The 25087-nt window shown below is 37.7% G+C and overlaps 1 protein-coding gene and 1 long non-coding RNA gene across 2 annotated transcripts in view; one reads left to right on the top strand and one right to left on the bottom strand.

The window, feature by feature from the left end:
- The window catches only part of LOC109548287 (uncharacterized), a 734651-nt gene extending 723935 nt beyond the window's left edge, over positions 1–10716 (bottom strand). The window contains exon 1 of the long non-coding RNA XR_002174337.3: positions 10585–10716. This is a non-coding gene — a long non-coding RNA (uncharacterized lncRNA). The remainder of the gene's footprint in view (positions 1–10584) is intronic.
- Positions 10717–10814: 98 nt separating this feature from the next.
- On the top strand, positions 10815–12639 carry SMIM30 (small integral membrane protein 30). The gene is made up of 3 exons (XM_033863166.2): positions 10815–10833; positions 11191–11258; positions 11721–12639. Exon 3 carries the CDS (start codon positions 11766–11768, stop codon positions 11943–11945), a length of 180 nt encoding a protein of 59 aa, XP_033719057.1. The 5' UTR covers positions 10815–10833; positions 11191–11258; positions 11721–11765; the 3' UTR covers positions 11946–12639.
- Positions 12640–25087: the final 12448 nt, after the last annotated feature.

Genomic DNA, 25087 nt, shown 5'->3' with positions numbered 1-25087 from the left:
AATCATTAACAAAGTTTTCTTTTCAGAAATAGAGAAAGAAGTCCATTTTCCCTTCCTATTTGAAATAAAGAAAGAAATACTAAGAATAAAGCCTTTGAAAAGAGAAATAGCAGTGTCTCAGAGACTCTTGAATAAACTCTTAAAATGAGCACCAGACAACTAGCATAAGACTTGGGTGGTAAGAGGAGGAGATAAGAGAATGAGAGAATGTCAAGTTCAGACGGAACCTTCAAGGACATGTAAACTAATCATCCTTTTGAAGTTTGAATCCTTTCTACATCATGTAAAGTGTTCATTAAGCCAGCCTATTGACTGATCAAGAATTCACTGCTCACCAAGGTAGCCATTTCTCTTAAAACATTAGAAAGCTTTCCCTTATATTGAGCTAATACTTGCCTCTCTATCTCTGTCACCCACTGGCAATCCAGAACAACTCCAATTCCTTCCCTTTAGTTTAAGGCCTCTCCTATGGGATGAGCTATCAAAAATACTAGTTAGTCTCAATGAGTCCTTTCCTTTACATCCCATAGTCTTTCAACTATGTTTTTCAACTAACGATTCTAGTGTTATCATAGCACAGTCCTGGTTAATATCCAGTTTGTTAATGTTTCTCTGAAAGTGGGGAACCCATAAAAGAACACTATATTGCTAGACTTGGCCCAAAGTGGAAAGAGCAAAGCAGAACTTCCCCTCTCCATTCGAGATACTACACATCTATTCCTGCAGCCCATGATTACATTCACTGTTTCCATGGCTATGTCACACATATTGATTCAAACTGAGCTTTATGTTGACTAAAACTTTAGTCTTAGTGCGTCAACTAAAGACTGCTGCTCACCATCTGCCTCTACAAGGATGAAGTCAGTAGCCACTGCAGTCGCTGACCCTCAACATGCCCTGAAAGGAGTTCAGGGTGGAGATCAGGAATGAAGCACTCTGTGCTCTGGGAAAAACTGGCACAACAGGCCTTCAGATAGTTAGATATTTTCAAGAGAAGATTTTATGAGACCAATTTCTTGTATCTTCTCATATCCAGAAAAGCACTAAAATCACTAACAGAGACATCTGCTCTTCATGACTAGCAGCCACCTTCTGCCAAAATGTGTGCCTGATTGCACATATCCCCTCTCGCCAAAACCATATATATATTGACCTCTCCTCCTCTACCTCTTTGGAGCAATTCCTCAGAGCTATCTGAGAGGCTGTCTCCCAGTCTATAGTCCTCATTTTGCCCCAAATAAAACTTAACTCACAATTCTCATGTTGTGCATTTTTTTCAGTTGACAAGTTATTCATTTACTCAATAAATATTTATGTAATGCTACTACAAGGATATTATAATACTTGGAACAGTATGAGAAATTAGTGAGAGATAATTGAAAGAGGTAAGACCTGGGCCCAAGCCCCACTTTATCCAGCTGTAACTGTGTGGGCAAGAACACTTGTTAGACCTACTCAATTTTCAGAACTAGCTTGCTACCTGCTGGTCGCAGTTCCAAAGCATATGGATGAGCCTTCAGCCAGCAATTTAGAATACCAGCACTCCAGGTTATCCATTTCCCTTCCAAACACCTACTGAGAGAAGAAATGTTTAGGGAAGATAGGTCCAAGGCTTTAAAAATTCAATCCTTGGTTAATGTTGAATCACCAGAAAGCTACACGTTAGGAACCAACCACATAATACCTTTCTGATCACCTTCCGCGAGTTGCATTTAATGCTTTGTCCTAATCTTTAACAGAAGATTGTTGTAAAAAGTAACCATGTGAAAATCACAACTGCATTATTATGTTTTAAAGCTGCTGATACTGTCCATTTTGTGGCTGAGTCCCTTTTACTGCTAGGAAAGGCTTTGTTTTCTCTGAGGAATGAGATGTTTCTACAATTCTAAAGATGGAAGTCATCAGAATGTTTTATACATTTTTTAAAAAAGTAAGTTTTAGAGTTTGGGAGCTTGGGATTGACATATATATACTAACATGTATAAAATGGATAACTAATAAGAACCTGCTGTTTAAAAAATAAAATTAAATTTTTAAAAAAAGTTTCTTTTTTGTATTCTACTTATTTTATTATGAATATATTTGTGTGTACATATATATATATTAAACAAATATTTTTGTTTTCTTTCTTCTATTATTTCCGTATCAGATAACATAAGATATATTGACTTTATATTTTAAAAAAGTAAATTTTAGAGAGAGACAGGTAAGTCTATAAGAAATAATGAGAAAAAATGCCACTTGAAACATGAACAAATAGCAAGAAATATTTGTATTTCCTGCTTCATCAGCAGCTGAAAAGGGGTCCATGAGAGCAAGATGGATAATTCAAATTGGGTCTTAATAAACTTATTATTAAGTTAAAGATCGTTGTTCAGTTGCCTCTATGTTTCCTCTTCCCAAATAATCAGGCCCAATAACTTATTCTCCCCAATGACAAAGGTTCTAAGAGCTGATGAACCTAAGAACTACCTAGAGAACTTGTTTTAGAAATTTGCATTTTTAAATAAACTCCCCATGTAATTGGGATGCAAATGAACCACATAATACATTGTTTAGAACCCTCTTCCAGGACCAATTTTTGGATCACTTGAATTAACTCTGTCACTCATCCCTGGGCTCTCTGTTGTCTCTTGAGGTCCCTTTAAAAGCCTGGTGACCAAAAGGTATGTTGAGTATTCTACTAAAGCAGAGCAGATGAAAGGGTTATGTCTCCACTCTTATGCAGCACACCACATTCACTTTAATATGCAGTAGTGTTGATAGGCATGCTCACAAAAGCAGTGCTTCACTTTGACTGTCAGATTGAGTTCAGTGACTTATTTTGACTCTCTTGACAAATGAGAGCTTAAAATGCATTAAAGTGGGTCCAAATCACAATCAAACGAAACTGTGAAGAGCACTGTTTGGGACTTTTTCCTCAACTGAACCAGCTGCAATCAGTTTTTAAAACATAATCTACTCCATTTTTTAAATAAAGAATTTTCCTTTGAATAGAAAATCTGGCCACCTCCTTGAGTAAAGTCACTCTTCCAGAAAGTAAGATCTTTTTGTCATAATTTTTTATTCATGAAGATTTTAAATTCAAACAATACCACTTTTAGAATATCTACAGGCAAGTAACCTGTTGTCAGGGAATAGATTTATAAACAATCAAAATATTACAGGCAAGAGTAAAGCAACTTTATTGTTGTTCTCTAGCTCACAATTTCATGGATGAAGAAATCATTCCATGACAGAAACTGGTGTTATACCATAAAGTTCTCTACCTGGACCATCTATATGATTTAGCAAAAGAAACAGATTTAAAAACTAAAGTGACCAATCACTTACAACATGTCAACTGAAAATTCACAGTAAATATCTACATAAAAGGTTCAGGTACTCATATAAGTTCCCAAGATCAATCTAAACGTTACCACTTCCAAGATATTTCTTACCTATAAAAACTCTACCCCAACACATTCTATCATGTCTAAACTGACTCTAGATAAAAAGCATTTTCAAAGAACAAGTTAAGATATCCAAAGAAGAAATTCAGGATTTGAAAAATGAGTGATTTTACTCAGAAAATGCCCAGACAGAAATTTTTTAAGTCTTTAGACTTAAGAGAAATCACGCAAAGACCAGTTGGGGCATGATTCACTCTCCCATGCTACCTGCATTTTCTATCTGGTATGTTTTTAATTTTATAAATTTCATGCTGTCTGTCTCCATGGTTACCAGTGCTTAATCATAATGAGCCCCTAGTCTATACACAGGAATTATTATTTCCTTATGAATTGCACATACTAAATTGTTAATAACTTCTCTATACTTTTGCAATGACTAGTTTAAGTTTTTCACTTCTAAGCAAAGATTTTCAAAAGGTTCTTTTGACTTTCTTTTCTTCCTTTCTGAATCTTGTATATTATATGGACTTCAGTGATTTCATGATAGTTGAGATTTGCCAACACATCACAATCTATGTTCTTTGATATATGATGTCTGTGCCCATCAGTAAGTGCTCTTCTGAGCCTCAGTCAAACATCCCTTAATTTTTAAAAAACATTTTTTGTATATACCTATTAAATCTAAGTCAAACTCAATTAACAAATTAGGTGAATACTGGTATTCATTCATTCACCAAACTAGGGCCTAGAGGGGAAGTATATAAACACCAACAACTCTTCAGTGACTCACCACAGTTAGGCTTCCTAAGCAACACTAGAGCACCTTATTTCAAAGATAATTAAAATGCAGTTTGATACTGTGGACATTTTCCCCATGAAACCATGTGGGCAATGACTAAGAGTCAGTCTTTGTCAGATTTCCTGGGTTCATAACCTGATTCTACCACTCACTTACGTGACCTTAGATAAATTACTTAATCATGCCTCAGTTTCCTCACCTGTAACAGGGGATAATAATAGTGTCTCCCTCACAGGATTATTTTAAGGAGTAAATGGATTTACATTTGTTAATGTGTGGAATAGTTCCTGACACATATTAGTCACTATTTAAGTGTTTATTAAATATAAATCAGTCAATCAGTCCTAGCCTATGTATCATGAAACCATGTTTTCTAAGAAAATATTTTTTCCCATGAGAAATATTTTTTCACCCTCCCATGAGGCAAGATAATCCTCACTTTAAATTTCCTTGTGCAGCACTTAAATATTATCTGATCAGCTAGTCTCATATCTATGAGAGTTATAGACACTGACCATATTGAGCATTTTATGTGTCACTTCATTTAATCTACAGTGGGAGTCCTACAAAAGATTGGTGATTTTCTCATTACAGATGAGAAAACTCAAGTTTAAAGAAGTTAGATAATTTGTACAAATTCACTGAGTTAGTAAGTGGCAGAGATGGGCCAACTGATGACATATCCAAAGCCAATGTTTTTAATCAGTCCATTACCATGGATAAAGTACTACATAAATAGATAATTTCACAACTTTCCAAAACTATAAATTTGTCCCGTCCAGGTATTCTTAGCCTGCTCCTGGAAGCCCAGAAATGTTAAATTTGAATCTGTCAGTGCCTGTGGGTGTGGTTCCTCTGCTTCCTGGACACCATAGGCTTGTGTGTGTGTGACTGACTCCCACAGATTACTGAGGTTCATCAGTGGAAATCAAGGTTACATCGGCAACGGGCTCTAGATGGTGCCGGGAACCATGTCAAAAATGACCTTCTGCAGCTTGCCCATTCATGTCTGTAAGATACTGACACCAGAGTGTTTAGATTCAGCAGCAGCTGAATAGCTCTGGAAAGTGCAGCGTATCTCATCCTGTTAGCTTAGTTGGCTCTAATGTAACAGTCTCAGTGATGAATGTCCTATTACTGATGGGAAATACTGATTAACTCTGGGTTGGCCTTTTTTAATTGTGAAGCTCCAATAAAATGTCTCCACTCACTTGGCTTGGTTCAATTGCTAATGAGGAAGTCTGGGTTGTATGAACTTCCTGACACAAATCAGTGACTGCAAAATCTTGATGTCAGCCTATCATGCCTTCTCTGATTGATACCAGAAGTGCCTTCCTTCAGGGCCTACCAATGCCTCACTTCTAACAATTATAAAATAAGCAGAAGCCACTTCTTCATTCTTCTCTGAAACCACTTTTGAGTAACAATTGACTTGTGAAATTTTGCCCTCCACCACTCAGACAAGTGTCTAAAGTAAGGTTCTTTGTCTCTGAGTATCATCGGCTACCAGTGATCTCTGTTTCTGTGAAGGATAGTGTAAGCTTAGGTTCTTCCGAATTGAAAGACTACATTTTGGATCTGATAACACTAGACACTTAATGCCAAAAGAGGAACTATATAAAAGCCTGCAGAAGCATTCAGACAGCTTGGGCGGGGCAACGTCAGGGGAGATGGAATGTGGCACTGCTTCAGAAGAGCTGTGGTTCACGTTGCTATCAGAGATGTTCACAGGCAGAACTTGTAGCTAGCAGACGCTTGGCACAGAAGAAGCTGCTCATCTCCCTAGTACTGCTTAAGGAAATGATCATCTCTTTTAGAAGAGGGAACTACACATGTACAACATGGCAGTCATTGTCCTGGTCAGTGATCTGGACAAAACATCTAAATCTGAGTTATAGCTAAGAAATAACAGTTCATTAAGATGGTTTGCAAGAACGTCAGAAATCAAAAAGCAGCTTCAGGTCAAAGGAGTGGAGGAGATCATTATATTCACTGTATCCCAGAAATTAATCCCTGCCTCTACATTACTTAATACTAGTAAACCCTGAGTTGACATTTCCAGTTACAGTATACAATATAAACTAATGAAAACCAATTATATGACTCTTGACTTATAAGTCAAAGACAAACTTTAAAAGAAACAAACATGATTTTTTGAAGCTATCTGGGAAAACAGAGTTCCTTCATCCATGAGTATAAGCAAATTAGTTCTAAGTAGGGGTTGTAAGAATAATGTTTATCCTCTTCAAACAGTGGACCTTACTGAAGCCAAGGAGGTAAGGTAAAAATCTTGGTACCATGTTCAACACAGTGCCATCTCTCAGGGGTAATACAAAAGTATTTCTTTCTGTCCTGCAAGCTCTGCAATTAAGTATCCCATAACAATCTATCAAGAGTAATACATTCCTCTGAGCCTACAGTCTCAGTTATTATAATTCCCTCTTAGCAAATCTTCTAATGCTGTCATTTCCTTTGCTGCAATTTATAGAAAAAGCAGTGCAGAGTTATAGACTAGCTGCTGTAACTAGAATTCAAAAGGAATTAAGAGTCTTTGTTTGTTTGCTGGGTTTTCTTGGGGTGGCCACAGAGTTCATTCCAGCTGACTGATTTCTTGGAGCTATTCACCCGTATCTAGACCCTCCCAATCACATTTTCAAAACCCTTTGGACCTAACATGATCAATCAATGATGTGACAATAACTGAATGGAGAATATATTTTAAACATAAACGTAACCACCAGTAGGTATGAAATAAATAGTAAAATCCCATCAAGGCAACAAACGGACAGCTTTTGAGTACCAAGGGAGTGTTTTCCAGTCAGCTCCCAACCCAAAGCCTAGGAAGCCTAAAATGCCTCTGTATCCAGGGAGTTCCACAGACATTTTCTATTTACCATGTTTGTCTGCAGAAGAGCATATTCACAATGGAGAGAAGCCACATCCTGAAGACCCCATATATTTCATGGATTTGTTTAACAGAAAATAGTAACAGCAGTTAATATTTAATGAGAGCTTACTATATGCTAGCCACTAATTCTGGAAATTAACTCATTTAATCCTCATAATATACATATGAAGCAAGTACTATTATACCCCATTTTATAGATGGATAAGCTGAGTCTTAGAAAAGCTTACCAACTTGTCTATTGTCATACAGTTAGTAAGCAGCAGGGCCAGAATTCTAACCAACTGGTCTAACCCCAAAGACCCTAACTCTTAATCAGTAACCAGGGGAACAGACCTACAAATAAGAGGGAATTGATAAGTACTGAGCTCTGGTAACTTTTTGGTCACTTTAGAAACATTTCATTTAATCCTCACACAGCATATTTTATAAAAGGAAAGTAAGTTTCAGAGAGATTAACTACTCAAATCCATAAAACTAGCAAGGGAAAAAGCTAATATTCCATATACTACATCACAGCACCTCTCCACAGCTTAAAGACTAAGTGGCAGAAATAAAAGCAGAAATCTCACCTCAATTTGCATATCGGTGCTGTTATAAGAAAGTGACCAAGATGTCCCTGGTGGTGCAGTGGTTAAGACTCCGCAATCCCAACGCAGGGGGCCTGGGTTCGATCCCTGGTCAGGGAACTAGATCCCGATGACGCAACTAATACCCGGCGCAGCCAAATGAATAAATAAATAATTCTTTAAAAAAGTGACCAGTGGAAACTGTCTGGCAAGGATGCTGATAGGACACAGAAGAAAATCTGTAGTTAACAACAAAATCAGCATAACCAAGGAAGAAAGAATCTAAAACATTAGAGCACTGCAGTGTTGATGTTGGGGTGTGTGTGTGTGTGTGTGCGTGTGTATGTACTGTTTCATTGTTTTCAACTACTCCTTTTCTTTTCTTGATGAAATCTTGAGTAGTTCTCAACTAGGGACAGTATCTCACCAAAGACTATCTGGCAATACATGAGGGCAGTTGATTGTCTTCACGATTAGGGGATTCTACTGGCATTTAGCAGGCAGGGGCTAAAGATGCTAAATATCCTGCAATATTATGTCGGCACAACAAAGCACTGTCTCACTAAAAATGCCAGTATTGCTCGTCCAACATTAGAAAGTACTTAAAGAAACCATTCAGGTATTGCTAAGAAAAAAATACACCATCCAGATGGGCTTAATCAATATTTGCACCCCAAGTGGACAGAGGAAGTAAATAGGGGCCATTATAGACAGGTTTCTGAACAAAGTAGTTCCTGTTTTAGGTACTACTGTGTCTTATACATACATAGACATAAAGCCTTGCTATTAATATTATGGAAAAATATGTGAGACCTAAATTTTGAATAAAGACTCAAAATAATCTGTCGAAATACCTTATGGTTTAGCCTAAAAGCAGACTTCCTACTTATAAGGTAGTTTCTACTACGAACAGTGTAACAGTGACTAAACATTAATCAACAAAATTTGATTCTATAAAAATATGAATCAGTAAAAACACAAAATTGGCATGCTTAAGAAACAGCAAAAAGATGAGTGTGATTGGAATGAGCATGAGTGAGTAGTAGGCTGATGTCAGAAAGGCAGGCAGAGGCCACAATGTGTAGGGGGTTGTAAGTCTTGATAAGGAGCATAGACTTCTGCTTATTGTGATGGAACTGGAGAGCTTTAAGCAAGGAATAAATGATCTGACTTTTTTTTTAATTTTTGAATTTAATTTTATTTATTTTTTTATACTGCAGGTTCTTATTAGTCATCCATTTTATACACATCAGTGTATACATGTCAATCCCAATGGCCCAATTCATCACACCACCCCCCCCACCCTACCCCCCGCCGCTCTGCCCCCTTGGTGTCTGATTTATTTTTAAATCACTAGTTAGGGTAGTAAGAAGAGAACACTGAGAACTAGAATACCATTCTACTTGGAAACTAGGGTTGTAATAAGGCAGACAAAAGCATATACATCAACACCTTTGTTAAGTTGCCTGATGAGGGTAGATGCTGGTTAGGAAAAGTTAACCAATTTTATTTTGAAACTACACGGGCCCAAAACATCTCTGCACAAACTTCTGCCACTCTTTTTCAGATAGGCCAGGTCATCATGATCTCTTAACATAATAAAGAAAAAGCATTTTATCATCAGCAAACCTTCAAACTTAAAACTAACCCATTATCTTCAACACTGACACCCCCAGAAACAAGTCTGTAATAATACTAAATTTACTGTGGTCTCTGCTGACTTCAGCAAACTGAATAAACATATAGGGAAAAATTAAATCCCCAAATTGTTCACACTAGAATGCAAAAGAGTATTTTTAAAGAGCTGCTATTTCAAATATAACTGATTAGAAAGGTACAAAACCAGAAGTAGCACAAGGCAAATGAGTCAAAGACAGAACTTGTTAAAATAATCAAGTTTAGAGAAGCAATGCTGACATTACTGTGTAATTTTCCATAGACTTCCAATTTGCAAGACACCTTGCTTTGGTTTATTTGGCACTGCTTTGTCTCAAGAAATCCTGCTGGCACATTTATTTATTCAAATAATTGTTATTAACCAACATTTCTGAGCACCTGCTGTGTGTGTGTTAGAAGCTAGGAATGTAAAGCTTTGCTGTCAGTCCAGAGAGATTAGTAAAGTGTAAGAAAAAAGATGAACAACAATAAAAAAATTACGTGCCAATTATGGGCACTGAACTGAAATATACCTGCTGTGTCTCAGAGTCCTAGGGGGACTTTCAGACAGGGCAAGTGACTTCACCCCTAACCCACATCATTACTAACTGATCATTTCCAGGGTACCAAAAAAGTCCTCTAGTCAGTAAATGAGAGTTCAGAAGACTGGGTGATTAGAAAGGTTCAGTAAGGACTTCGTAGATTAAATTAGACTTTAAGAAAGCCTTTCAGAAAGGGCTAAGACTTACATATGCAAATAATTTATCCTTATGACTTAAAAGTATTAATTTACAACTTTCCATAAATATTTGGGGATACATAGGGTGGGTATCATAAACATATGAGTGAGAAGAAATCTCTAAAGCGTACCATACACTGCACTCCTGAAGTAATAGGGAAACACAACTCTAGAACCTGAATCCGAGACCCTCTTATAGTGCTTAACCTGTTTTTCCTCAAACGGCCTGTTTTTCCCTACAGATGTTTCTGACATTTTCCAAAACGTCTTATTAAACATGTTTTCCACCATTGCTTAAGAGTTAACAAATATCATAAGGCACATTTGGAAAATGGTGTCAGGGGATTCCCTCCTTCAAAAATGTTACAAGCCGCTAGGTTAAATGCATCTGAAACAGATGGCTCTGCTCGGGTGATTTCTTCCGGCTGCTGTGTCTGCATTTCAGTCAAAGAAAAGGACGTAACTTCTTGTGTCTTGAAACCTTGAACAGGGTGAAAAAAAACACTTGCTGTCATTTTTTTTACCTTTTTGTGTGGGTGTCAGCTTCCGTACAACTACACTAAACTACTTCACCAGTGACAGGTTCGGCCACGTGAAGAAGCCCCGGGAGCTCGCTCCTCAGCGTCTCCGGTAGAGCGTGACCATCTTCCCGCAACCAGTTACAAGGGAGCGCGCCGGTGCATCCTGTGAGTTGTCGTCACAGGGGATTGTGGGAAGTGTAGTTTAGAGACTCCGCCCGGCTCGCCATTCCTGTAATGGCTGCTTCCTGGAAGGTAATGTACGAACTTGTCCCCGAAGGCTACTTAGATTGCCCAGGGTATTTGTAAAACAGGCGGCAGATTTGCACGTTGCCGGGCCAAAGCAGGGATTCTTTTTAAAGTCCTACTATCAAGTCCTCGAACGAACTTGTTTTTTTGGTTTTGGGGTTTTTTTTAGCTTTTCCTTTATAGGCTAACTGACCAACTTTTAAATCTAGTTCCCCTGCTTGAACAAACTGTTGTCGTTAGTTATTACCCATTCTTCTCCCTTACGTACAACCTCCCCGCTCTGCACTGACTCTAGCTGCTGCTTTAAAATAATAATTAATAATGTGCGATTTTTTAAATCCTGCTACGCCCCTCTGATAATAGGTGCTGTCACGTGGAGCTTAGCCTTAGCATCCTGAACTGGTAGAATTAAAAAAAAAACGCTTTCTTTGGTAAGTCTTACTATTTCCCCCACGACTTCACAGAGTTATATGTGGTTTGACTTTGCCAGATTTGTTTGCATTTCCTGGATGGGAGCGACCCTAAGAAAATATAATTTTCATTCACTAGGATAGTTTCCAAGTTAGTATCTTGTGCCTCTTCTGTCTTTTCTTATTCTACTGTTCAATTTCTGTTTTGTTGATTCACACGGTGTTGGCGTTATAGAGTGGGGAAAAATTGCTGGAGTAGGGGAATTATCATGAGAAGGGGCGATTAGCCTCAAATGACCATCTTTAAGTACCATTTACTTCCCTCAGTTTCTTCCACCATAAAATGAGGAGATGGGTCTGAATATAATTTATAAAGTCTCTGATTTAAAAGGTTGTATGAACTGTTGTCATGTATTCATACTGTCATTTGAAAAGGTAGGAATTTTTAATGGTTCCTTTTTGTTTCCATGTTTTAATTTCTAGGAACCTTCAGCCTTTAAGAACCAGTCACCTCAAGATCTCGACATCATGATCTCAGTTTCAACACAACTGTTCCTAGTTCTCTTTTCATTGCTTCTGGTGCTGCCTGTTGTGGAAGCAGTAGAAGCCGGAGATGCAATCGCTCTCTTGTTAGGTGTGGTTCTCAGCATTACAGGCATTTGTGCTTGTTTGGGGGTATATGCACGAAAGAGAAATGGACAGATGTGACTTTGAAGGGCCTCCTGAATCAAACCTTGCCCTGAAAACCTTTGTGCTATTGAGGTTCAGAACTGAGTTTTGGTGTCTGAAAGTTCTCAAGAAACAGTAAATAGGGTAGCTTCATAGTCTTGGTTATTTCCCTATAAATAGGAACAAACTGATATGTTAAATGGAAAACAAAACGTTTTCTTCACAGCAAATAATGCACTGAAAAATGCCGTCTGTAATTTGCATTTGCTAGTTAGAAAGAAGGTCAAAGAAGTGAGATGGCTGAACTCTGCATAAGTAATATTTCATAATTTCAGAATTCTCAATAATAATAAGAAAACTCTTGCCCAGAATCCTAGGAAATTGCCACTGTTTAGTTATAATCACTGCCTCCTGCATCACTGAGGAGTCTTTTCTCCATATTTTTAATGCATTTTTGTTTTGTTATCTCCCAAGTTAATATTGTACCTAGATATTAAATACAGTTGGTCAAAAAATTAAAACTTATCTCTTTGTGGGGGAAAAAGTTTAGAGAATGTATTCGATGTATCTAACATTGAAATGGAGAAAAGATTTAATGTAAAAAAATACTTTATATTGACACTGAAATGGAGAAAAGATTTAACGTTTAACAAAAACAAAAAAATCTTTATAAACTGCTAACATCTCCATGGTGAGAAGTACTATATTAAATATAAACCCATTATGTAAGTTACTGTGTGGTGTTTATTTCAGACTGCTTTTATCTTTGTGTGAACTTTTTATAAAGTAAGTGGAGAAGAGTAGGATGCCTTACCTTAACTGATCACACTAGCTTGTAGAGATACAATCAGTGAAAAAATGAGAAATGGGCAGCATCAAGGGAGGGGAGAGGCCTCTGGTAGAGAATCCACAGATGCAGAAGGAAAATGTAATGGCCTATACTGATTTACACACAAGCCAGATGAGGCGTAATCTCCCTGACCTTGCTACTTAAGGTGTCCTCACACCAGCAGCATCACCTTAGGACTTGTTAGATCTGCAGAATCTCAGGTCCCACCTAGACCAATTGGATCAGAACTTTTGTTTCAAGAACCCAGGATAATTTATATGCACATTCAAGTTTAAGAAGATTGCTCTAACTTGTTTGAGCCCAAGGATCACCCAAAGCACTTGATAAAAACTGTTAGATTCTCAGGTTCCTCTCCTGGTTGCACTGTAGTAATTGTAGGTTGGGGTCTGGAATTCTATGTTTAACAAGGGTCTCCAGTGATTCCTTTGATTGTGTAGATGCAGCCAGCATAGAATTGTATGAGTAAATCAAACTACTATAGGGTCTTAATGAAAGCAGGTAGTCAAATTTTTTCCTAAAATAATGCATTATCCCATCTCTAGCTCTCCAGGTAACACTGGGAGCCTTAATTTTGATCAGAAAACAGGCAGCAGCAATCTAAAATCCTTAATGTGCATTTCTCCAGGTGTGAGCAGACCTGGATTTCATGAGGGATTTGGTAGAGGGTACAGAGAGTGAGGGACAGCCACACTGTAGACACAGAAACCACATGGATCTGTTTTTGTTATACTTGTTTTTTCACCAAAGAAAACACTGATAGTTTTTTATTCTGATAAATTGGCTGTTATACATTGTGTAATCAATAGAATTTTTTTAATTTTTATTGGAGTTTAGTTGCTTTATAATAGAACTTTTTTACATGTTTTTTTTTTGAAAGATGGAAAAAGGAATGCAGATTGCGGGCCAGTTTGTCCTATCTCATAAAATACCAGCCTATTGGTACTGATGTAGAGAGGCTGCTCCTGCTTCCTTGTATGTCTGAACTTTTTGATTGGCATTGGGAGAAATCATACCTAAAGTACATTTTTTTAAAAAACAGGAAAGCCTGTTTTTGTTTTTACTGGAGGCTCAGGTAGCACATGACAGTTCATAAAATGGCTTCAGGGGTAGGGGAAATCTAAAGTACATTTTGAATCACGGTGCACTGTTTATTTAGCCACCTATAGGTACTATTTTTTAAATGTTCAAAATAAGACTACAAGCAAACATTCTTTGATAAACCTGTATTTCCACAAGTGCCTAGAAGAAATCAGAAAACTGCCATTTTCCTATTGTCTCCTTAAAAGTAGAGAATTATGAGGTGGCTTTCAGGAATTTTGATGTATATGATGGGGAATACCTTCTCTGTTTTTAGCTCTTTTCTATCTAGGTTGGATTATATAGTTTTGCCTGAAAAGAGCAGAAACTCTTAATGGTGGCTCTTAACGTTTTGGGAGCCACCAGCTCCTTTGAGACTCTGATGAAAGCTATGGTCCTTCCCCTAGAAAAATGCACATACATGCTGGCATTTTTTTAGATTAATTTCAGGGAGTTCGCAGAACTGAAGCCCATCCAGAAATCCCAAATTACAAACTTCTGCCCTTTTATTTCCTTTTTTTGAGGTTCTTTCCAATTCTGAAATTCCTTGATTTGCTCTGAGGGATAATACCCACTGTGGAGCAATTACAAGAAGAATGGGATTAGCAAATGTCCCCTGGGTGCCCAGCATAATTTGCAGATAACTAGTAAATGTTCTGTACATGTTAGCTTGGTTGAGTCTGGTTAAAAAGAAGACTAATAGCCAAAATCAACAAGGGAAGCGCTGGTAACCAGCCTATTCCTCCAATGCCAAAAATCAGTGCGTTTCCTGTCATTTCTCTCTGGCTGCTTTCAAGATATTTTTTCTCTGTTCTTAGTTTTCAGAAAGTGATCTGTGGTATGTCTTGGCATAAATATCTTTGGGTTTATCCTGTTTGGGATTTGCTCAGCTCGAACCTACAGGTTTGTTGTGTCTTTTTCCCAAATTTAGGTAATTTTCAGCCATTATTTTTTCAAATACTCTTTCAACCACATCTACTTCTTTCCTTCTGGGACTCTGTCTGCCTTATCACTGCCAGACAGAGGTAGAAGTCCAGAGGGAACCTCATTACTGTTCCCTATGTGCCCTCCTCTGACCCTGCAGGTGGGGTGCCTTGTGGCTACTGGGTGGGAGTAGGAGTTCAGACTCCGCATGTGTTCTCCACTGGCCCATGGCCATGTCTAAGCACATTGGCATTTCTGGGTTGCCACCTCGTCCAGTACCTAGTCAGAGATCTATGAGGCAAAAAGAAAATCTAGAGAATTCACCACCGTGTCTTCTGGTCCTAAGGTCCCTAGCCAGTCTGCCTTCTTTCTACCTTTCAGAATCTTATGTTTGTTTTATAAATAATATCCAGGATTTTTAGCTGTATTTAGTGGGAGAAATAGGAAAGAAGATGTCTACTCCATCCTCCTGGAAGCACAAGTCTCCTCAGTGTGTATTTAAAGAGTGGAGGGATTAAAGCACCAGGTAAATGATCGATTCAAGGAATTTTACTCACAGACCTTTGTCCTAGGATCGCTCACATCTACCCTCCCCTTTTCACCCATCCAATAATATATTGTTTATTCCTGTCTCTTACCCAATAAGCTCAATCAAGAATGCAGGAGTGCAGATGAAGTTTAAAAAATGAACTGTATCCATATTTTGTCTCAGCATTGAGAGTGCAATGGCAGCTTTTTGAAAAACTATCAAATGTACCACCTGTGAAGGAGCCAGCCAGGCCCAGGAAATCTCAGAAGCTACACATCCCATGTACCTTAACCCTCTTAGGCTTTCTAAGCTCTGCAGAAGCTTGTCAAATGCCATTTCCAACCTTGAGTGTAGGAAAAGTGATGTAGCTATATAGCCTGCAGCACATAATGAAGGGAGAATTTTCTGCATAGGAACCAAACCATCTCCGTCCCAGAGATACATATCAGCCTCTTTGATGGTATCACAATAGTGATTAAGAGCCCAAGCTCTGGAATCCAATAGATCTAGACAGATAACCAGATTCCATCACTTAAAATGTGATCTTAGACAGGTCACTTAATCTCTTGTAAATTTCTGTCTCCCTATCTGTTAAATGGGGAAAATAATAGTACGTGCCTCATAGATGGGTGAGGAATACATGAAATAATGACTGTGAAAGACTTGGCATGCTGGATGTTATTATAATTGGTATTTGGAGATATCTTCTAGACACAAGGGGAGAAAAACCTACTAGCATCAATTTTGTATTTATATATAAAGAAGACATCTTTAGAAAGTTATGTAAACAAATCCCTTATTAAACAGTTCATTATATTTTAATTTTGACATTTTCTTTGTCTGTTTTCTTTATTATAGTTTTCCCCTCATCATTCTAGGCTTACAAATTGCTAAAACTCAAAGACATCTGTGAAGAAAAGAAAATTTGGCTTCCCTAAGTTTCCTCAAGCCTTTTCTGTACCTGAGTCTCCTGAGGAAAAGAAACAGGAAAAAAAGAAAGAAAATAATTGAATCTGTTTTAGTAATTCCTAACGTGCTCAACCATGAGTCTTTACTAAATGACATAATGAAAGCTTAGCAGCAACTGCCCAGGTCATTTAAGGAGATGCAAGGAATTTGCTTCTCTCTGTTCAGGAAAATAGAAGATCTGGTCCATATTCCACTAGGAAAAATACTCTTAACATATCTCATCTCATTAGAAGTCATAAAGATATAAGCACCATAAAATGTGTTTAATATTTGTTTCCTACGTGGAGAATGTAGGGAAAGCCCTATATTGACTTACGAACCCCAGACAGGATTTTTATTCTTAGGTGAGAATAGGTCCAAATCAATAAATATGTGTGCAGAATAGCATATTTAAGGTTTTTTTTTCTAATTTTTAGTAACTTCATTTTTCTAAATTGCTTCTGTGATTAATATACACCAAACATCTAAATGCAAAAGGCAGACCAGAAAAATATGACTGCTGTAAAACACTAAAATGTGGTTTAATTTCTCATTGATTTGTAGTATCAGAGCTACAATACCCCTCTCACACATTATTTCCACTGAATCCACTATATATGGCTGATTAAAATTTTGAAAATATTAGTTAGCTCTTGATAATCTGAAATGAAATTACAAAATTTTATATACAAGAGGGTTAATTATTTTTAAACGGCTAATCATGAAGTGCTTCGTTAAACACTGGGATTTTAAATACCATATGTCTCAATATTAATCAAGATAATTATGCTCCAGATAAATGTGCATAAATCACTTAACAAAAGACTTTAGAAGCAGGCATGAGCACCAAGAACAGAAACTATACCATATTCTATTTCAGATGATTTGTCAGAACAACTCTCATTTTGCCACAAAAATTACCAGGGCATTGCGATACCTACATAAAACAGTTTTATGGGCCCTGTGACGACATGTGCACACTTTCACTTGTTTAATCAACACTTTTCAAGACATCAGTACAACTTAGAAAGAAATTAATCAACTACCAGGTGACTGACCTTGAGCCAATAATTTAACCTCCACAATTTTTCATCTGTAGAATTATTTGTCACTAATCTCTAAAAGACTTCCTAGTGATAAAAATGTGTGGCCCCATATAGTTTTCCTAATTTCAAAAATAACAAGGTCTAATGTGTTAAAAAATATTGTAATTACCCATTTTCATATGGCAGCATGAAGAGCTGATTTCCTCTTTGAACTCTTCAGTGAAAACTGTAGTCTAGTCATTTGGCACATTTTTGGATTTCAATTTAGTGAAGCAGGGGCAGCTCATTTTCTGTACTGAATGAGTATGATTAGGGATTGTCTCAAGAAGGAAGAATAAAAACAAACCGTAGCCCTGCCACTCCCACTCACAGCAAACAGCCCACACACTAATTGAAGTCAGCCTGGCAGGATCCAGGAACAACCTTGAAGTTTCGTGTGCTCAGTCCTTTATGGCACTACTGGTGAGACTCAGCTAACAGACACACCATCTTCCCAGTGGCCAAGACAGACACTTGAGAGGGTGTGTGGTGCCTTCCTCTCCCTCACACTCCACATCCAGTCCATCTCTAAGTCCTATGGAACCCAGCTCTAAATTATGCCTAGGATCCACCCACTTCTCTCCATCCTCAAGGCTTCTACCCAAGTTCAGACCACCATCATGATGTGGATGAGATCCACAGCAGAACCCTAGCTTGTCTTCTGACCTCCCATCTTAACCCTCTGCAATCTTATCTAAACACAACAACCATGGTGAACTTCTTAAAACACAAATCTGACCCTGTTACATACCAGCTCAAAATTTTTTAGCAGATTTCTTAGTTTTATGAAATCCTTAACAAACCTTAGCACTGTTCATCCACCCTTATTTCCTCCCCTACTTTTCCAGTCTCTTCTATGTCCATGACCCTCAACCAATTTCACACTCTAGCTTTCAGCCACACTAAGCTATTGCCTTCCCAGAAAAGCACCATGTGTGTTCCTTTCCTCTCTCTCTCATTCCCCCCCCTTACCCTGCTCTCTTCATGTGCATGTTCCTTCCTCTGCCTGGCCTAGTTTTCCCAGTTTACCTGCCTTATTCCTAAAATCTTAGGCTTGGACAGCACTTCTTTAGGACGTCTTCCCTGACCCCTCCTCTCTGAACTATGCAGGCTACAGTACGCTCACACAGCATTCTTTACATCTCGCATCAGGCACATACCACCCTGTATTTGAATCTCTGTCTACTGTATCTCAACCAACCTCAACCCCATCTTCAGGATTGTAAGTTCTATGAGGAGAGGGACTGAATCATTAATTCACTGTTGTATTCCTAGTTTCTAGCACAATGCCTGGCAAATAGAAATTGCTGCTCAATCTTTTTTAGAATGAATATATGATACAGAGTTAATGTAGCAAAGGGTCACCCCAGCCCCGGATACACAGTGGATCATGGCACTCTCTCACTGGGCCTGTGTGTGCCCTTAATGTCCTCAGTACAGTGCTACCAACCTTTCAGATTTTGCCCAGGACAGGTCTGAGATTCACTGCAAGATTTTAACATTTTCTTGAACATCTAAATTATAATTATAGAACATGATTTTAGTAAATTTTAAGATACAGTCTAGTTAGTTGATCTGAATGTTTGCAAACACTGTTTATAATATCTTGCATTGTACACACGTTTAATGACTTGTTTAATTTAGTTTAGAAATGATCCACCATTTTGAAACACAAGATGTTTCCTGTTTATTTCTCATTCTTTTATTCCTACTCCAGCAACACCAAACTACCTGAATTACCAAAATCAAATGTCTTGCCGTGCCTCCACGCTTATATTTCATTTGCTTTATAAATGTCATCTCCTCCATGAAGTCTTTCCCAAAAGAAGTTAATGATATCTAAACTCCAGAGTCCATAGCTCATTGTTTATACCTGTCATATTGCATTTCTTGTAGTCTTGTTTTATGGTTATTTAGATACTTATTGTCCCTTTTGTACCACCAGCCCTACCAACCCCTCCCCTTCCCATCGACCCCTGCCCCTGTCACCTTTATCTTAAATTTCTTGAAATCAAGATTGTGTCTTTTTATCATTGTAAGTACTAACATACCTTGTCTATACTGTTAGAGGTTTCAGTAAATACTTGTTTATTTGTGCACTGAATTTATTTCCTAAATAATCTTGAAGAATTAACACAGCATTGAATAAACAAGTCTATATGCTGAAAAAGGTACGATATTGAAGCTAATATAATTGCTTTTTAATAATACTGCAGGTTGGGAGTTTTGTTTTTTTTTTTTTTGGTGGTACGTGGGCCTCTCACTGTTGTGGCCTCTCCCGTTGCAGACCACAGGCTCCGTACGTGCAGGCTTAGCGGCCATGGCTCACGGGCCTAGCCACTCCGCAGCATGTGGGATCTTCCCGGACCGGGGCATGAACCCGTGTCCCCTACATCGGCAGGCGGACTTTCAACCACTGCGCCACCAGGGAAGCCCGGGAATTTTCTTTTTACGCACAAATGTGTGAACTCTGTCTATCTGAAAGCAGTTCGTGTTTACTCGAAACGTCATCCATTGAAAATCATCCACTGTGAAGTACTCACAAGACAGTTGTCAACACACTGTAGTTCTTAGATGATGCTACCATAGGTGATGTCAAAGCCTACATTTCATTCAGATGAGAAGCCTTTATCAGACAAAAATTTAAAAAGAGAAGAAAAGATAACTGAAGCTCAAAGTCCTTCTACATTTCCAAAGATGACTCTCAAGTAAAGAGCCCCAAATAGGGTTCCACTTTTCACCCTTAGCCATGGCAAATGGATCATGTAGCCACTCTATGATTCCGCCTTGCTGTTATGTTGGATCTTATGACTTTCCCCTTCTGAAGAGTAAATCAATTCAGTGTCCAGGTATGACTAAAGGTATAAAGAAGCAATAAAATTCACCTTTTAAATATCAACTTGATCATCCAAATGTTTGGGCCTCTATAAAATAGTTCTCTTAGAAAAATGTGGGCTTAATTTCATTGATGCTTCCATTACTCAAAGCATATGTGGCCTGTGACATGCTCCTTCGAACATCCCCAACAAAGGGAAGACTTCACCACTGAGCATTTGGTTTTGGAAATGAGCCAGAAGTAAATCAGTGCTGAGCCCTGTAAGTAAGGTAGGTGACCAGAAACAGAATGAACAACCACTTGAGATAATTCTCAAATTGTCTGAGAGCTTTGTGCTCTCACATTTTACACTATTCTCACTTTTGAAGGCCACCTTCCACAACATAAATTTAACAAAACTGTGGTAGAGCACACATACCATTTTGTTTTCCCAGCATTTAACATTTAAGTATTTAATGGATATTTTAACAACCAAATAATATTCCATCCCATACATTTGCCATCATTTATTCAAAATCAATTTTTTAAATAATACTGGACATGGCAGTGCTTTCCAACATCTTGTCATTTATTGATAACACTGCACTGCAATAAGCAAAATAGGCAATTCTTACCAGTTGCCAAATAGATATTCATATCCTTTGAACCAGCCTAGAAATTGACTTTTTTTAATTGAGGTAGAGTTGATTTACAATATTATATTAGTTTCAGGTATATAACATTAGTAATTCAAAATTTTTATAGATTATACTCCATTTAAAGTTATTATAAAATATTGGCTGTATTCCCTATGGTATACAATATATCCTTGTAGCTTATTCATTTTATATATAGTAGTTTGTACCTCTTAATTCCCTACCTCTATCTTGCCCCTCTGCCCTTCCCTCTCTCCACTGGTAACCATTAGTTTGTTCTCTATATGTGAGTCTTTTTCTGTTTTGTTATACTCATTTGTTTATTTTTTAGATTTTACATATAAGTGATAACATACAGTATTTGTTTTTCTCTGACTTATTTCACTAGGCATAATACCCTTCAGATCTATCCATGTTGTTGCAAATGGCAAATTTTCATTCTTTTTTATGGCTGAGTAGTATTCTGTATATATATACCACATCTTCTTTATCCATTCATCTATTGATGGACAGTGCAGTTGCTTCTGTATCTTGGCAATTGTAAATGATGCTGCTATGAACACTCAGGTGCATGTATCTCCAAATCAGTGTTTTCATTTTCTTCGGATACATACCCAGGAGTGGAATTACTGGATCATATGGTAGTTCTATTTTTAATTTTTTGAGGAACCTCCATACGGTTCTCCAGAGTGGCTGCACCAATTTATTTTCCCACCAAAAGGGTTCCCTTTTCTCCATATCCTCGCCAATATTTGTTATTTGTGGTCTTTTTGACGACAGCCATTCTGACAGGTGTGAGGTAGACATTGATGTTTAAATATTAATTTTTAGATTATAATTCGACAGATATATGTACACAAACGTATTTGTAAAGTATCTGTTATCTTAAACCTCTAAAGAAGCCATGTTTTCTAAAATGGAGGATTGGGGAATTCCCTGGCAGTCCAGTGGTTAGGACTCCGTGCTTCCAATGCAGGGGGCACGGGTTCAATCCCTGGTCGGGGAACTAAGATCCTGCATGATGCACAGCGTGGCCAGAAGAAAAACAAACAAAAAAAGACAATCAACAGTGGAGGATAATTGAGGTTACTATACAGTATTTTACCAGATATGCTAGAGGACTAGGTTTATAAAAGACTGTTTGAAATCTAATGTGGAAAGAAAGGTTTCTACCCAGGGAGAAAAGATAACAAATCTCTTATTAGAGAAGAGGCCCAGAGTCATTGTGTACTTTTATAATAAGCAGTCTATAATTGGGAGCACACGAAGTGAAAAGAAAAATCATCATGTATTCTTGAATATTCATTTTCAAGATTATTCTTATTGTTTTCATAATTTAAATAAGCATTACTTGTCCAGTGATCCCTACATTTATTATTGTTAGTGGTCAATATAATGATAGCTATCAAGAAATCATATTAATTTGATCATTATTACAACAATGAACAGCAAACCACACACAGTGAAGTGTTTCTTTCCTCAGTGTCAGTGCTAAGTGACAGAAGTTTATGGCTAAGAAAGGCTGTGTGATATAATGAAAAGAGCAGTAAGTGAGGAGTCAAGGAGATAAGGATCCCAGTTCTGGCTGCACTGCAAACAGGCTAGAGGTCACTGGGCAAATCACTTACAAGTTAATGTGGGCCTCATTTTCTTAATGTGTAAAAGGAAAATATAAATAAGTAGGAATGGTCTACCCAACATATCTATTCCACTGACAGGAACTTCAAACAAGAATTCCTCTTTGATGGAGGATGTGCAAAGTGAAGGAAGGCCTTGGCAAACAGGTTACCAGAAGTGGGGCCAGCCTTGAAAAAAGGCAGAAGTGGTTCCTTGATAGACGACATGATTTAAGAAAAGCCAGCAGGAAGCACCCAAAACCAAAATGCCTCTGTTCTATACACCCTTCAATATTTTTGTGATATCTGCAATTCCACCGTGAATGGTACCTCTCTTCTGGGTCTTAAAGGCCTAGAGGTATTCTGGCTGAGTCTACTGAATGATCACATGATGTGAGGCTGCATCTTAAGCTAAAATCAAGAACTTCCAAATGGAAATCCAAATTGGGATTAGACTCCTGAGATTGAGACTAGGAAGAGGGATGAAGGGTAAGGTTTCCAGAAGTGGGGAGAGGTCAGGGGTGGTCAATGCTCCCAGAATATATAGACAATTATACCATGTGACTGAGGATTGATCCTGCTTAAAAGAAGGTTAACTTTTGCTTTATCATCCGTTAAATTAACCAGGTCAATCTAATAGCAATAGTCTTAAAAGCAGAAAACTTGTCTTTTTTATTTTGCATTATTCTAGAATACCCAAGATAAAGCATAAAACATAATGAGCACTCAATAAACATTTGAAGACTGACTCAAGGACTCTGTCCATAGAAAAACCCCCAAATGGTTTAAATGACAAAATAAAGGATTTCATAGGAAATATAATCTACTTTGGTAGCCTGGCAAAAATCAAGTAAAATCAAAATAAAATTCAAAATTAGTAGCATTATCATAAAAATATAAAATCAAAGCAAGGAAGGAGCATTTCATGATTTTATATTAAGTTGGCTGTTGCCAATTTGTTTATATGTTTTATTTTTCTAAATAAAACTGGTATAAAATGGTTGCTTTCATATTTTTTATGTGAATGGAAGCACTCTTCCAAATAAGAGATTCCCCTCCTACCTCGGGCCTGGTAAGGGAGACTACATCTCATTGTACTCAAATGACAGAACTCAAAAAATAAAAGGAGGCAGGAAGGAAGAAAAGGAGGGAGGAAGGAATGAAGTTATTCTATTTAAGAGAATCCATAGTCATTTTAAAGATCTTTTACTATAATGAATAATTGTATGGATAAAATAAATTTTCACTTATGCTTTTATTTGCTGTAAAAGCAAAAAAAAAAAAAAGATACTTGGTCCAATTACAAGGCTGTTACAGTGCCTTTAAGAAGAAAGGCTGGTTGTTTTGTCAAGGGAGCCTCAGGGAGGGGCTGAGAATGGTGGGACTGTTTTCCTCATACCTCTCTGCTACTCCTTTACTATCTTCTTAACTGTTTTTTCTTGCTCTTCTGATGCCTTAATGTTCATTCATTCTTCAAGTCTCAGACTTTGGCCTTCTCTTCTGCCAATACTCTTTCTTAGAAAATTCCTGTCTCCATATTACTTCACTCAGAGTAGGGCCCCAGGGCTTCCATTTGGAGTAGACAACTCCATATGGCTAGCTCTGACTCTCCTCACTCCAGTTCAAGAGTGTCTAGCACTTATAAATGACGCCATGTGAATGGCTGGCTGTTACTTTACATTCATTTGCTAAAATGAAACTTATCTTCCTGCCCAAACTGAATGCTTTGTCTGATTTTTCTCTCTCTCTCTCCCCCTACCACCCCCTCTGTGTGTGTGTGTCCCCATCAATCTACTACCAGCCAAGTTTGAACTTGTTCTACTCTCATACCCAGGCAATAATTCTGATTTACCTTGGTTCTTTCTCATTACAATTTTTTCCCTTGACTGTTCTATCACTCTAGTACTCACACCTGGACCATTTTTCATAAAGTCAAATATTTTAGAATTGTAAGTCTGTGACTATCATCAGCCTGGCAAGGAGAAAAAAAATGGGGGGAGGGGGTTTTTATGGACTAAAGCTGTGTTTTTCACTGTGTTAATTAGACATCTAGGCTCCACAGAGCTGCCTTGGCAGCTGCCAAATCAAACAGTAAAACATCAACAGAGTATGGCCCTAGCCCCAATCCCACTTCACTCCTAGCAGCTCCACCATTATCTGTTTTATGTGTGAATTCCAAGTATGATCTCATCTGAAAAAACCTGTGCTATTACCTTAAGGAAAAAAGTTCCAAAACCACTGTCAGGTAACTTTTTAAGGCCCTCTTACCTCTAAAATTCAAGTCCTGTGAAATATAGTAATACAATTATTAAGAAAGAATTGAAGAAATTACTAGTTTAAACTTCTACTTATTAATATGCATCTTTAGATCAATTCTGGCTCTGGCAACTTGAAGGGTTTGAATAAATTTAGGGTAAAAATACATAAGTTATTCTGGGTTTCCAAACAGTCAACAGGAGGAGAGTGTAACAAGCCTTTAAGAGTCCACAGCATCTGTGAAGAAATAGGGAAACATCTCTAAGACAGCACACATTCTGAAGTCCATAGGATTCCAGCCTTTTTCCCAAACAGAAGCACTTTATGACAATATGCTTTCCACAGCTCATTTGTAGTTAAACAGCGAATGAATCTAGGAAAAAAAGAGTTTAAAGGCTCCTATGTTCCATGGAGATTTGAATTTT

Source organism: Tursiops truncatus, chromosome 9 (genome assembly GCF_011762595.2).
Source record: "Tursiops truncatus isolate mTurTru1 chromosome 9, mTurTru1.mat.Y, whole genome shotgun sequence".
Taxonomy (NCBI): Eukaryota; Metazoa; Chordata; class Mammalia; order Artiodactyla; family Delphinidae; genus Tursiops; species Tursiops truncatus.
The sequence above is the reverse complement of the archived record's forward strand: the minus strand, read 5'-3'. Positions and strand labels throughout refer to the sequence as shown.